Source organism: Belonocnema kinseyi, chromosome 8, assembly GCF_010883055.1.
Source record: "Belonocnema kinseyi isolate 2016_QV_RU_SX_M_011 chromosome 8, B_treatae_v1, whole genome shotgun sequence".
Lineage (NCBI taxonomy): Eukaryota > Metazoa > Arthropoda > Insecta > Hymenoptera > Cynipidae > Belonocnema > Belonocnema kinseyi.
Window position 1 is genome coordinate 26,396,814 of NC_046664.1, and position 13,586 is coordinate 26,410,399.

A 13,586-nucleotide genomic window follows, 5' to 3' on the forward strand; every position below is an offset into this window, starting at 1 on the left:
AATAGTCCAAAATTTGTTTATAGATGGCTGAAAAATATATAAGTTCGAATTAACATATGTCGACCCTGACATTGTACAAGAAAAACAAGATTACCATTCATAACAGTCATTTATTCAATCTGTAAAAGTCGCGTTGATTCTTAAAAATAGACTTTATAAGTATAACTGCCGCAAATATAGATGTGTGAATCACTAGAAATATTGTCGATTTTTCGATTCACTCAAGGCATTTTCGTTCTCTTTATTATTTATAAATTTATAAATCTAATTCTATTCGATACGTATAGTTATGATTCTAAATATTAAAACACTATTAATCTCTTAAAGTAATGAGCAGCATTCGAATCATATCACTGGCAACAATACTTTTTCGAACCTCTATACAAGACCAAATTGAGCAGACGACTAACTTTAGCAGTTCTTTACACTCTTCCGGAACTGACATTAAATTCCTAATGCAATCGGACAACTAACAAATTAAAATTGTTCCGTTTGGTACATGTCAAGGCATCATTGTGTACAATTTATGGTTCATACTGATGCATTTCTCTTTGGCAAATTTGGCCCTGGGACCAATCAGTGTCATGGCTTGCTAATTCTTTTCCGGTAGTAAATTAATTTTTGATCCTCGGAAATTTCTGCCAGCTTGGAACATGGCGTATGAATTTTTTCGGTGAACTTTTCGATGTTTGGCCAAATGATCGCTGCGGGCGAATCGCTTTGAGCAAAGTTCACAGGGGTAGGGTTTTATTCCGGAGTGCGATCTTCGGTGCCTGGCCAGTTCATCAGATCGGCTGAATCTCCAGGGACATCCGGACCACGTGCAGGCAAATGGCTTTTCTCCGGTGTGTCTTCGAAGATGAGCTTTTAGGTGCGAAGCTTTTGCGTAAATCTGTTGAATTAAGAAGGGATAAATTAGGGTTCGAAATTGCGAATTGAGATTTAAAATGCGTTTTCGATTTATAATCAGGGTGTCTACCCTACCTGGAAAGCCTGAATTTGCCGAGGAATTTTTATATACCTGGAAAAACCTCGAAATTTCAAGGACTTTTTTTCTTATTCAGGGAATTTTTTTCGCGAGCGTGTTTAATTTGTTGTTTAAATTACAATATAAAATTAAAGAAGAATGATTCTCTATTTGTAGAAGTAGCTTTATATTACTGCATTTCACTATTTTGTCGAAAATTCGTTTTTTCTTTGGTTTTAAATTAATTTTTTCCACTAAAAATGTAGTAATTCTTTTTTGGAATGAAAATTGGCTGTTACCAGTTGAAAAATCAAGTTTGTCGTTGAAAATGCATGCATAGTGTTCAACATTCACTAGTTTGTTCGCAATATTTTCTCTCTCTTGGCAGAAGCATTTTTCATAGTTAAAAATTAAACTCATGTTAAAAATTGGTCTGTTCTGGTTGCATTCAACTGGTTTTGATTGAAAATTAATATATCTTTTTGTTTGAATATCAATGACTACATTTTTCGTTCAGAAGTAATCTTTTTTGGAAATAAAATATAATTACTTGCTTAAAAGATAAACTCGTCTATTAAAAATTAATTTCTTTTTAGTTGATGAATGTTCATAATTTTTATGGAAAATTCGTCTCTGGTTGAACACTGAGCCGCTTTGTTAATTATTTTTGTTGAAAATTCGTTTTATGTTATTGTTGAAAATTAATTTTTCATACAAGAAATGTAACAAAAAACATCTTTTTGGTTAGAAAATAAACTATTTTAGTTTAAGATGCATCATTTTAGTTAAAAATTTATATTTTTGTTTTTAAATTCAACTATTTCGGATGAAGATTCGTAATTTTAGTTCGAAGTTCATCACTTTCATTGAAAATGTAACTATTTTTTGAAAATTCGTTTTTTTTTAAACTGAAAATTTAAATAATTTTCAACTGAACTTTTTACTATTTAATTTTTGGGGGACAGTATACCCTTTTTTCATTGAAAATTGAAATATTTCAGTTAAATATTTATCATTTCTGTTTGAAATTTTTTGTTTTTAACTGAAAATTTAATATTCCCATTGAATATTCTATAATTTTATTTAGGAATTCATCTCTTTGGATGAACATTAATTTATTTATTGCAAACTTAACTGTTCAATTTTTGGTTGCCAATTCACCTCTTTTAGTTTGAAATTCGCATTTTTGGTAGAAATTAATTTCCTTGTTTGAAAATTCATCTTTTTGGTTGAAAATTCAACTAATACAGTCTCATAATGTTAGTTTAAAATTCATATTTTTTGTTTAAAATTCAATTATACCAGTTAAAGATTCATTATTTTTGTTTGAAAATTCATCACTTTGATTTAATTTTTTTTCCATAAAATTAATTTCTTTTAACTGAAAATGTAACTATTCCATTTATGGTTAATAAATTGCTATTTTTTAGTTCTAAATTCAATTATTTCGTTTAAAATTAATATAGTTTGTTGAAAAATGGTATTTTTTATTAGAAAATTAATAATTTTGTTTGGAAATTCATATTTTTCGTTAAAAATTCAAGTATTCCAGTTAACTATAAATCATTTTATTTAAAGATTGACCTCCTTGGTTAAAAATAAAACTACTTAGTTGAAAATTAAAGTATTCTGTTAAAAATTCATATTTTTGTTAAAAATGTATCTATTGCACTTGAATATTCATCATTTTAATTAAAAATTTATCAATTTGAAAATTTAACTATTCCATTTTTGTTGGAAAATTATCTTTTTTAGTTCATAATTCAGCTGTTTAGTTGAAAATTGATCTATCTTGGTTGAAATTAATTTATTTGGTACTTTAGAGAAAGATTAAAGAGATTATTTGTTATACTTTTAGCATTGTTTAATTATTTAATTAATTGATGATGCCAATATATTTAACAATATATTGTAATATAAGTTATCAAAGCTTTCTAAATTAAACATTATAATTGAATCCTGAGAAACTGAAAAAACACAATATTTATAACAAACTCGTAAAACTGTATACATATTCTGAGTTTATTTTTCTAAATAATTGAAAATATTTGACATATCTAGAATAAATCTGGAAGTATTAGGAAATTTTCGTCCAGGATTTGAGTAGACACCCTGGTAAAAGTTTTTTAGTAAAAATGTACCTTTGCGCAGCCTTGATACGTGCAGGGAAAACAGCGATCATCAGCTGCTTGGGCTAGACTTCGGTTGGTGTAGTCGTGAGTTGCTAAAGCAACGTCTGCAGATGTTGGCAACAAGACATGGTTTTGTTCGATTTGATTGTTGTTGTAGTCTGCAATTAGAGAATTTTTGGTTGAAAAGGGATTTTAAAGGTGTGCTTAAGTCCTTTGTAGAACTCTGGCGGCGATTTTTTAACTTAGATTTGTATCGAAATATCATTAAACAAGTTCAGCTTCCTAAAACAAATATTTCTAGACATTTTTCGCGAAGACAATCAAAAATTTTAGTAGTGAAAAATCTATTCTTAGCTTAATTATAGTGAATTTGGAATGGAGGGTTTTTCACAATATATAGGGACAGGGAATTTTATTGGTCAGGAAAAGTCTGGGAATTTGAAAAACAAGCTTGTAACAGTTAAGCAATTTCTATAAGTGACAATTTAAATAACTGTCCAGGATAATAAATTTTATATTTTTAAATGCTAATTTGAAATTGTTTTATTCCGTTCATAAAAAAATTCTATGTTAAAATTTTATAAGATTCAGATTCTGATCTTTAAATATTAAAATTCAGGGAAACTGAAAAATTGTGAAAAATTGGTCTTTTTGTTTAAAATTCATATTTTGTTTTTGAAAGTGTGTCTTTTTTAGTAGAAATTTGATCTTTTTTGTACAAACATACAATTTTTTGTTTAAAAATTAATTTTCTTCGGGCTTATTAAAAATTAAATTAATTCATTAAAAGTTGAACTACATTTTATTATTGAAAAAATCATTTTTTGTGGAAGGTATCTCTCTGGTTAAAAATTTCATTATTTAGTTGAATTTTTTGTTTTTTGTTTGAAATTAATTTTTTGAAACTGAAAATGTAACAGTTTAAATGACCTTTTTTCTTTCTTGAATGAAAAATCTTTATTTGTTAAAGATTCATGTTCTTGTGAAAAAATTTACGATTTTAGTACAAAATTTACACTTTTACTTAAAATTTGAATATTTTGTTGTACCCTCGTCATTATTTTGTTGAAAATTAATTATTTTTACTGAAAATCAATCTTTTTTAATTAAAAAGTAAAACATTTGTTTGACGATTTATATATTTATATATATTATATATTCTTGGTTGAAAATTCGCCTTTTTGCTTTAAAATTCATCTTTGAAGATTAACAATTAAACTGTCTTCTGAAAAATTAATCTTTTTTGGCTTGAAAATTTAAATATTGCTTGAAAAAACAAGTATTTTTGTTGAATTCTATTTTTTTTTATCAGAAAGTCGACCATTTGATTCATAGTTAAACTATTTGATCGAAAATTGGCCTTTTTTGCATTAATGTTCTACTATTTGGTTGTAATTGCAATTATTTAGTTAAAAATTAATTTTGTTGTCGTTTAAAATGTAACTATTTGGTAATTCAACAATTTGACAAACAATTGAACTCTATTCTTGGAAATTTAACTGACTTGTTAAAGATACATCTTATTTGGTCAAAAATTCAACTGATTTGTTGAAAATTTGTCCTTTTGGATTTAAAATTAATCTTTTATATAGACAAGTCATGATTTTTGGTTGAAGTAAATTAATAAATTTGAAGTTTTAAAATTTTATTCTAAAATTGTTTTATTCTATTTATAAAAAATGTTATGTTATAAATATTTCAATATTAAAATGTTGTTCTTTAAATATTATTGTTAAGGGAAAACTAAAAATTCGCCAGGGAAAAGTCCCTTTAAGAAAATTAACCTTCGAAGAGAAAATTTCGTTTAAAGTTGAATTATCAAAATTTTTAAATAAATTTATTTTAATGATTTAAATTTATTGCAATTCTTTACGTTAATTTTTACTTCAAATCTCTATATTCTTATGCCTACTTTCGTTGAAAAAATGAAAGGCCTTCGAGTTAACATATTTATCTATCCAATTTTTTCATTGTTTTATTTTTTATGTAATTTTAGTGACATCTAATTGATAATAAGATGATTTAAAAATCAAAAGTACCTATTATTGTTGATCCTAACGAATTTTCTAGTGCCCTGAGATCAATTCCAAGAACTAATAAGGGTTCTTCTTGTTGAAAATATTGTTGAGGTTTTGGCAAAGGAGGAAGATGCAAAAATCCTTCGCATCCTGGAGTGCACAATGGTGTTCTCTCGGGAAGTCCTGTATTCCATTCTCTGTCTAAACACCAATCCAATTCTGTATCTAGTTCACTGAGTTCACTAAAACAACCTGAAATTATTTTTTCCTCATTTTAATTTATTATATTTTTTATTCTGTGCGGAATAAACAGCGAAACTTTGGTAGATGTTTTGTAAATGTTTCTAGATTTCGATTTAAAATAATAATAATAATAAAGAAGAAAGCGTATCTGAAGGTTACCCTTTTTTTCTTTTTTTCTTTCAATTGATAATTTATAGTTTAGCTTATTCAATACTTTTAAAAATAATCCAAATAAAAATTTTACGATTCAGACTCGGGACTCTCACTTCCAAATTTTATTTTAAAATGTCAGTAATTAAAAAAATATTAATGTTTAATTGACCGATTTCAAAATTAAAATTATCAGGATTTAAATAAAACTTTAAAGATAAAATAATTCTTCGGGCGAAAAATTATCTCGATTTAATTATTAATTATGGTATTTTTTAAGGGAATATATTATTGAGTCTGAGAATGATTTTAAACATATAAAAGTTATTTATTCAACAAATTTTATTGTCTGTCAATTTTTTTATATTGCTTTGACTGAATTTCCAACGACCTAAATGATCGATTTTTCCTCCAATTTTCAACAGTTGAAAACTCAATTTTAAACATTCTTCAATTTTCAAAAGTTGAAAATTCAATTTTTTTCAGTTTTCTACAGATAAACATTTAACTATTGATAATTGAAAAAAATACAAATTGAATTTTCAACTGTTTAAAATTTGAGAATTTTGAAAATTGAATTTTCATCTGTCGAAATTTGATGATAATTTAATTTGTAACATTAGAAAATTGAAATATTCAAAATTCAAATTTCAATTTTCCTAAATTTGAAACAGTTGAAAATCGAATAAAAATTAAAAATTTAATTTCCATTTGTTTAAAATTTAAGAAATTTGAAAATTGATTTCTCAACTGTTGAAACTTTCTGAAAATTGTAATTTAATTTTCAACCGTTAAAAATTTGATCAAGTTAATAATTGAATTTTTCAGCTTAAAACAGTTAAAAATTCAATTTTTTAAAATTGATCACAATAAAAATTGAGCTTTCGACTGTTTAAAATTAGAGAAAAATAATCATTGAAGTTTTAACAAATGAAAATTGAAAAAATTGGTGATAATTGAATTATTAAAATAAGAAAATTTTAAATTCATTTTCAATTTTGCTAAATTTTAAACAGTTAAAAATTGAAATTTCAACTGTTTAAAATTTAAGGTATTTGAAACAGTAGAAAATCGAACAAAATTAAAAATTGAATTTGAAGCTCTTAAAAATTTAAGCAATTTGAATTTTCAACTGTTGGAACTTGAAGAAAGTTGAATATTGTTGATAATTGAATCTTCAACAATAGAGAATTCAACTGTTGAAAATTGACGAAATTTTAATTTGGGTTTAAATTTTATTGTTGAAATTTGAAGAGAATTGAATTTATAACGGTTACAAATTGAAGAAAGTCGAAAATGAAAGAAAATAAAACATTGAGAATTTATTCAATAAACATTTCAATCCAGTAAATCCTAAATTTTGACAGGAGATTATTAGTTTTACAAAAATAATCCCAACTCTGACCATCTCCTTGTAATTATATCCAATTTGTACAAATAAATTATTTAATGGCAGAATTCATTTTTAAAAAATCCCTTAACATTATTTAAAAATCAAAATATGATTTTGAAAAAAGATTTTTCTTCTTTTCTACACGTAAATATTAATTTTGAATCTTTGCCTCGTTTTTTGTGAAAAATGCCCTATTGGGGCATTAAAGAGGGATTGAAATTTTTTATGATTCTGGCTTAATTTTTTCTTAAATCTTGATATTGCTCAACTTACTGGAAGACGTTGAAGCATTTGTTGTACAATCATTCCACTGAACTTCCGGTGAATAATTTAAATCTGTATAACACTCAAGTCCACTGTTGGTAAGAGTCAGTGTATTTTCGGTGAATTCTGAATAATCACTGAGAGGTGTTGTGCAGGGTGTTTCATAATCGTACGAAACAGATGTTGTTGGGGATTCAAGTTGTTTTTCGTTAAGGACATTCATGTCCAGGCCCAGTACCGAAAAGAGTAATTCGTCCGTCATCTGTAAATTCAAAAAATCGTTCCCTAGATTAATTTAGGAAGGAAAGACTTAAATAAAAGTAAGTTCATTTAAAAGAATAATTTTCAGGTATCTTAAAAATGTATCAATATAGTTTGTTTTCATTTGATTGAAAGATTAATAGGGGAAAACCTCTCTACAGTGGGTTATCATTAATTAAAAGAACGAATAAAATAAAAATAATTAATTTAAATTTATTAACAAGTACAGTTTCTTAAATATTAATTAAATTACTATTAATTATTTTACATATATTATTAATTTTAAATAATGATTATCTACCTTAGGTTGTACTATCCACTCTAGAGAGGTTTCCACTATTATGACTAGTTTGGAAATTCCTTTATTGAAGGAAAAAATAGAAATTCTCGTTCCGAGAAAATAGTGCATAGCATTTCTAAAATTTTAGAAAGAATAAAAATGACATTAGCACTGAAATGACTAATTCCGCGTGTGACCCGCACGTCACTTGATTAGACATACGTTCACCGTATACGGCACAAATTATCATAATGAATTACGCGCTTTAATCTCCGCGAAACAAAGTGGCTGCCACGTTGTCGACCTTTCTGATATTTCGTGACATTTGCAATTTGATTTTCTTCATTCTCGTGAATTGACAAGGAAAAGCCACGATTTCGCAACGATTTACCGCTAAAAATAAAATGATGTCGACATCAGAAAAACAGAGAAACAAAATTTCGATAGTCGATACTGGAAATTCTCTGGAAAATATTTTGAGAACTTTTATTATTATTGTGAAATGCTTTTATTATTTTTATTACTCGAAGACTTAAAAAGACTCAAGAAAAAATAAAAGTATCCGTTGATTTAAGTCTCGAAAATGGGTTGTTTATTCTTATATCACAATCCTGTCAAGCATCAAATCAATTCTGAACTATGAACTTTTGTCTGAACTTTGAGAAGATTAGTTAATAATTCTAAACAATTAAGTACTCACATCAAAGATCGAACTGTCCTCAATCATTTTTACAAATCCTGTTTTGACGTCTAACTTTCAGGATGAATTGACTATGATATTCATGGACACTAACACTGTTCTCTCAGTTTATTGTCAACTGATTATCATTAATTTGAGTATTTTCACTCGAATTTTAAATAAACTTTGCACAAGTGTAAATCGAGACTAGTTTTAAGGATTGACGTTTGTGATATATTTTGTTGATAACTCGGCGGAAGTTAGAGAAGGCACGTTTCGAGGATAGGGTACCATAGAAAGTGTCAGGGTACCATCTCGTTCGAGGGTCGTTTGGAAACTGGAGGGTTTGTCAGGAATCCAAGGAGAAACGATGTCGCTTCGAGATTCGAGATATCGCGCTTGTGCCACCCGGTGCCGTCACCATGGTCTCCCCTGGGATCAGAATCGTCCAGGCTTATCCCAGAACACGGGGACCACGAGACTCCAGACGCGTGGTACCACCGTGGCTCCAGTCTGCTAATTAGACAATTAATTCGCGATATTTACGAGCTCAGGGTTTCTTGATAATATTTCCCTTTCATCCGATTCTTTTCCTCAGATAATCGTTGAAATTTCTAGGCCTTAAACAGGATGGCCACTGGATCGGGAAACAGGGAATTTTTGGGAGACCCGAAAATGACAGTCAATTTCTTTTTTGACCGGGGATTTTACAGATTTAAAAAAAGATGTCCCTGTTCGATTTTAAGGATTTTTTAAAATAATGAGTTGCATTTTTATCCTTTTTTATGGTGATATTATTTAGTTTATAATGCCTAATTCGGAAATCTTTTATTTCAACAATTTTCTGTTTTAGATTCTTATTCTCAAGTGTACATTTTAAATTTAAAGAATTTCAAAATGCATTCTTGAAGACTTGAATAATTAAAATTCAAACCGTTTGAAATTGATAATTTATTATACAAAAAATTTATTTAATTAATTGTAAATATGAATTGATTCATTATTCCAATATTTGAACTTTTAGCATTGGAAAGTGTTCAAGGGTTAAAGAATTTTCAGGTTTTCACGTTAAAAATTAAACTGTTTCAATACGAAAGGCTTGGCTGTTAAAAAATGTGAATAATTGGAAACTGAATTGTTTGATATAGAAAGCCTTGAATCGTTAAAATTTCAGAGAGTTTTTGAACTTGAGCCTTACGATTTGGAAAAAATATATTTGTTCGAAGTCAAATCGTTGCATTTGGAGGTATGAATAATAATGGAATACTTATTATTTATAGGACAATTCAAGTAATTTTTACAAATATTTAGAGGCATTGAAAAGATTCAAAATTAATTTACAACTTTAAATGATTTCAATTAATTTAAGCAAAGTGTGTGTTTTGACAAAATCGGGCTATTCTTACCGACGCGACATTTCGATGCAAATAGCCATTGTATAATTTAAAGCAAAATATAGATTTTTGTCAATTTCAAATATTTTTAATTTAATTATTTGTATCATTTTTTATTATTAATTATTAATTTAATTATATATTATATAATAAATATAATATTAATTAATTTGTAATTTATTATTTATTTTATTATTATTTTATATTTTTTAATATTGCTAGCAAAATTACAAATTATTTTTTACTTTGAAAAATGTTTCAATACAATATTTAAAAAGATTTCAAACGTTTTCAAAAATAAATCTGAAAGATTGTGAGGTAATTTTTCTAATTTTGCAAAATTTCTTTAAAATGTTAAGAAAAATTCAAATCATTTCAAAAGATATTTAATGTTTCTAACGTTAAATTGGTTAAAATACTATAATTTTTTAATGTTTAAATTAATTGATTTCCAATGTTGAGCCTTGAAAATGATAACATTGTTTTAAAACTTTTATTAACTTTTATAACTTTTATTTATATCTTTTGGAACTAAATCTGAATCTTTAAACTCTACAATGTGTAAAAGTGAAAAATTGTAAACTTTGGAATTTACATCAATTTAATTTAAAATTGTTCGATTGAAAAGTGTTGTACTTACAATTTCATAAGTTTTGTTTTACTCTGTATTTGAATACAACATTTTCGAAGCAAAAAACTTTTAAACTTCAAATTTAAAAGTTTAAAATTCAAGAGTTCTACTTTGAGTGCTTTAATTTGCAGTTCCCTTTTCATGAATTCAAACAGAAAAAGGATGGTTAGTTTTAGAGTTCTAATTTTTCAAACTCATTGATCGTGAACAATATTTGCAAAGCGGGAAATGACCTGGAATTTTTTTTTATAAAACGTCCACCCTGTTATAGTTTAAAAAATCCATGTTCCAAGTAGGAATTCGCCAAAATTTAGCAAGTTCCCTCTTCCTAATTAAAAAAAAGAAGCACTTCAAGTGGTTTTTAGAGTGTTTTTTAATTATCATAGAAAATTTTGTTACATTGTTCGTTGCGAATTTATATTTTTTAGTTAAAAATGCAACTACTTGCGGTTAAAAGTTGAACTCTGTTGTTATAAATTAATGTTCTCGTTTGAAGAGTCATCATTTTAATTGAAAATTTATCTCTTTTTGAAAATGTAATTACTTTGTTTAAAATTTTTTTTTTTTTAACAAAAATATAACTATTCTGTAGGAAATTGAACTATTTTTCTGAAAATCTCTGAAAATCTCTTTTGTTAAAAATTGATTATTTTTGAAAATGTATCTGTTTAGTTGAAAATTCATCTCTTTGGTAGGGATTTTATAACTATTCTTTTGAACTTTCTTCTTGAATTTTCTGTAGAAAAAATATATTTTTAATTGAAAATCGATCTTTTGTGGTTGGAAATTCATGAATTTTATTGAAAATTGTTTTGTTTTTTTCGGAAAAATTAATATTCTTGGTTGAAAAGGCATAATTTTTTTGTTGAATTCAGCTTTTAGATTTAAAATTAAAATCTATTTTGGTTGTTAATTAACTCTTTATGGATTTTTGAGTTAATTTAAAGTCTTGGATATCTTCAAAATGTTAATGTCATTCAATTTAAAAAAATTTTATTTAGAAAAATCAAAATAAAAGACTTTCATATAATAAAAAAGGCGTAATGGCTTGTCATTTTTACATGGGTCTTAATTTGAATATTTGCATTGCGAAAATGAAAAAAAATAATTAAATTTTTGTCTGGCAGATAAAGTAATTTTGTGGGATAATACTTTGTGAATGATATTATTGCAGCAGTTTTCTTATCGAAAAGTTTTTTATCTTATTTTTAGCAAGTTCTCAATGGGTTCCTTTTTTCAATAATTAAAATTCATTATCAAATTCCTGATTATCTCTCTTAAATTGCTGTTCGTTATTTTCGCCAGAAAGTCTGATTTTGGAAATATGTATGGAGTTCAGAATGTTTAAGATTATTATAGAAGGATATAACTTAATTGTCTTATCACAAAAATAAACAGAATTGTGACTGATTAAAACATTGTACGATTATTTCTTTTATGAAAACAGAACATTGCGAATTAATTTCACTCATTAGTACCGGTAAAGTAATAAGCATGCATTAAGGAACAAATAAATGTTTAAAGTTTTTTTACAACTGAGACTGGGATTATCATAAATATTGGATTGGCCCAGAAATTTGATTGAGAAGTTTGATTTTTTATTTATTTATATTATTAATTTTTCTTAACTTTACCTTTTTCTTTGCTAGATAATTAAATTTATACTTGTCTATTTTTCTTACAAAAATTATGGGCGTGAACTTTAGAAAAAAATGTCCCAAGGGAGAGCCTGCTTAGTTCCATCAATTAGTTTTTTCTCCTCTCTTTCTCTTTTTTCAAACTTTAGCTCACGACTTCAATCATCAGCACGTGGATCTCTACTTTTGATAATGCAAATGTATTGGCATTGAATTTTATTTTATGATTTATAGAAACAGGATATGGCGGATAAAGATTGAAGATATTTTTAAACCAGATAATTCAGAAATAAAGAGAGAAAAAAGTTAAATAATTTCAAGATGAATAAATTCCAGTATGATGAAAATGCATTTTAAAGGTTTTATTTTTATTGTCAATGTTTTGGTATTGCTAGAAAACAAACGCGCGCTCTATTCGCGCGGTTGTTTGTGATTTTACACAATTTTTACTTTTCATAGTATCTATAATCAAAAATAGAAAAGAAAGCAAGGATAATATTGGTTATAATTGATGAAAAAGAACTTCTTCATTCTTGTTCAATTATTGTGAATATTCTATTAAATTTAATTATATTTGATCAACAATAGCAATTTTACACGAATAACGTTAAAATAAAAAAAATGGTTTAAGATTGTAAATCGCGACCTATTTTCGAAAAAATCGACTCCCTTCAAATATTTTTTCAATTTCTTGTATTCGTATTACTTCAATTTAAAATAATTTGAAAATTAAAAAAAAATTTCTAAAATTTTCAACAGGTGCAAATTCAAGTGTTGAAAACTGAAGAAAATCGAATATCTAACAGTTGAACACTTCATTTCTTTCATTTTTCAGTATTCTTCAATTTTTAACTGTTGAAAAATTTTTTCCAAGGAATTTAGTTCGTGCTCAAATTATGATTTTTGTTTCAAAATTCAAAATTCTGGATGTAAAATGAAGAAATTTTTTCTTAAAAAAAATGTCAATTTCTGGACGAAAACCACGAAGAAAATCCGATATAAGTCAAGCTTTTAAATTTGATTTTTTTTTAGAAGAATAATTGTGTTCAAATCTAATGATTTTCATTTAGAAATGCCAATTTCGGATGCAAACATGCAGTATAATCTCAAATTAAAAAAAAAATTATAAATATTCTTTGAAATCTAATTATTTTTCATTAAAAATACGAATAGTTATCGACGAAAAACATTAACGCAAACTAATAAATAATTTTTCTAACTCCTAAATTTTTTTGAAATTTAATATTTCTTGTTTCACTTTGTTAACATTTTTTTTAATATTCTGTGAAAGACTGTAATATAACCTTAAATTGTTCTAAAATTCTAAACCTTCTTTGAAATATAATTCTTTCTTAATAGAAATACCGTTTTATGAAAAAAATTGTAATGCCAATTCAAAATACGAAACGCATTAAGATAATTCAAAATTGTTTAAAGATGTTCAATATTCTTTAAATTAGAATGGTTTTTATAATACCAATTTCTGGTATAAGTCACTTACATAACCTAAAATCATTCAAAAGTAGTAAATTTTCTT

General features: G+C 26.2%; 2 protein-coding genes across 6 annotated transcripts in view; one reads left to right on the forward strand and one right to left on the reverse strand.

Moving 5' to 3' along the window:
* LOC117177820 (chromatin assembly factor 1 subunit A-B-like) overlaps nt 1–13,586 on the forward strand; it is an 84,742-nt gene that overhangs the window by 39,965 nt on the left and 31,191 nt on the right. The gene's annotated exons all lie outside the window — the stretch shown is intronic.
* LOC117177821 (dendritic arbor reduction protein 1-like) overlaps nt 125–13,586 on the reverse strand; it is a 28,898-nt gene continuing 15,436 nt past the window's right edge. The window contains exons 1-5 of one of the 5 annotated variants that reach the window (XM_033368778.1): nt 8,409–8,727; nt 7,177–7,429; nt 5,139–5,369; nt 3,109–3,257; nt 125–892 (exon numbers count right to left, since the gene is read on the reverse strand). In XM_033368778.1, the coding sequence (XP_033224669.1) occupies nt 593–892; nt 3,109–3,257; nt 5,139–5,369; nt 7,177–7,429; nt 8,409–8,435 (960 nt within the window). In that variant the 5' untranslated portion in view covers nt 8,436–8,727 and the 3' untranslated portion in view covers nt 125–592. Of the gene's footprint in view, nt 893–3,108; nt 3,258–5,138; nt 5,370–7,176; nt 7,430–7,729; nt 7,915–7,968; nt 8,089–8,408; nt 8,728–13,586 lie in introns of those variants that run through there. The other 4 variants (XM_033368780.1, XM_033368777.1, XM_033368775.1 and 1 more) reach the window with 4 other exon arrangements.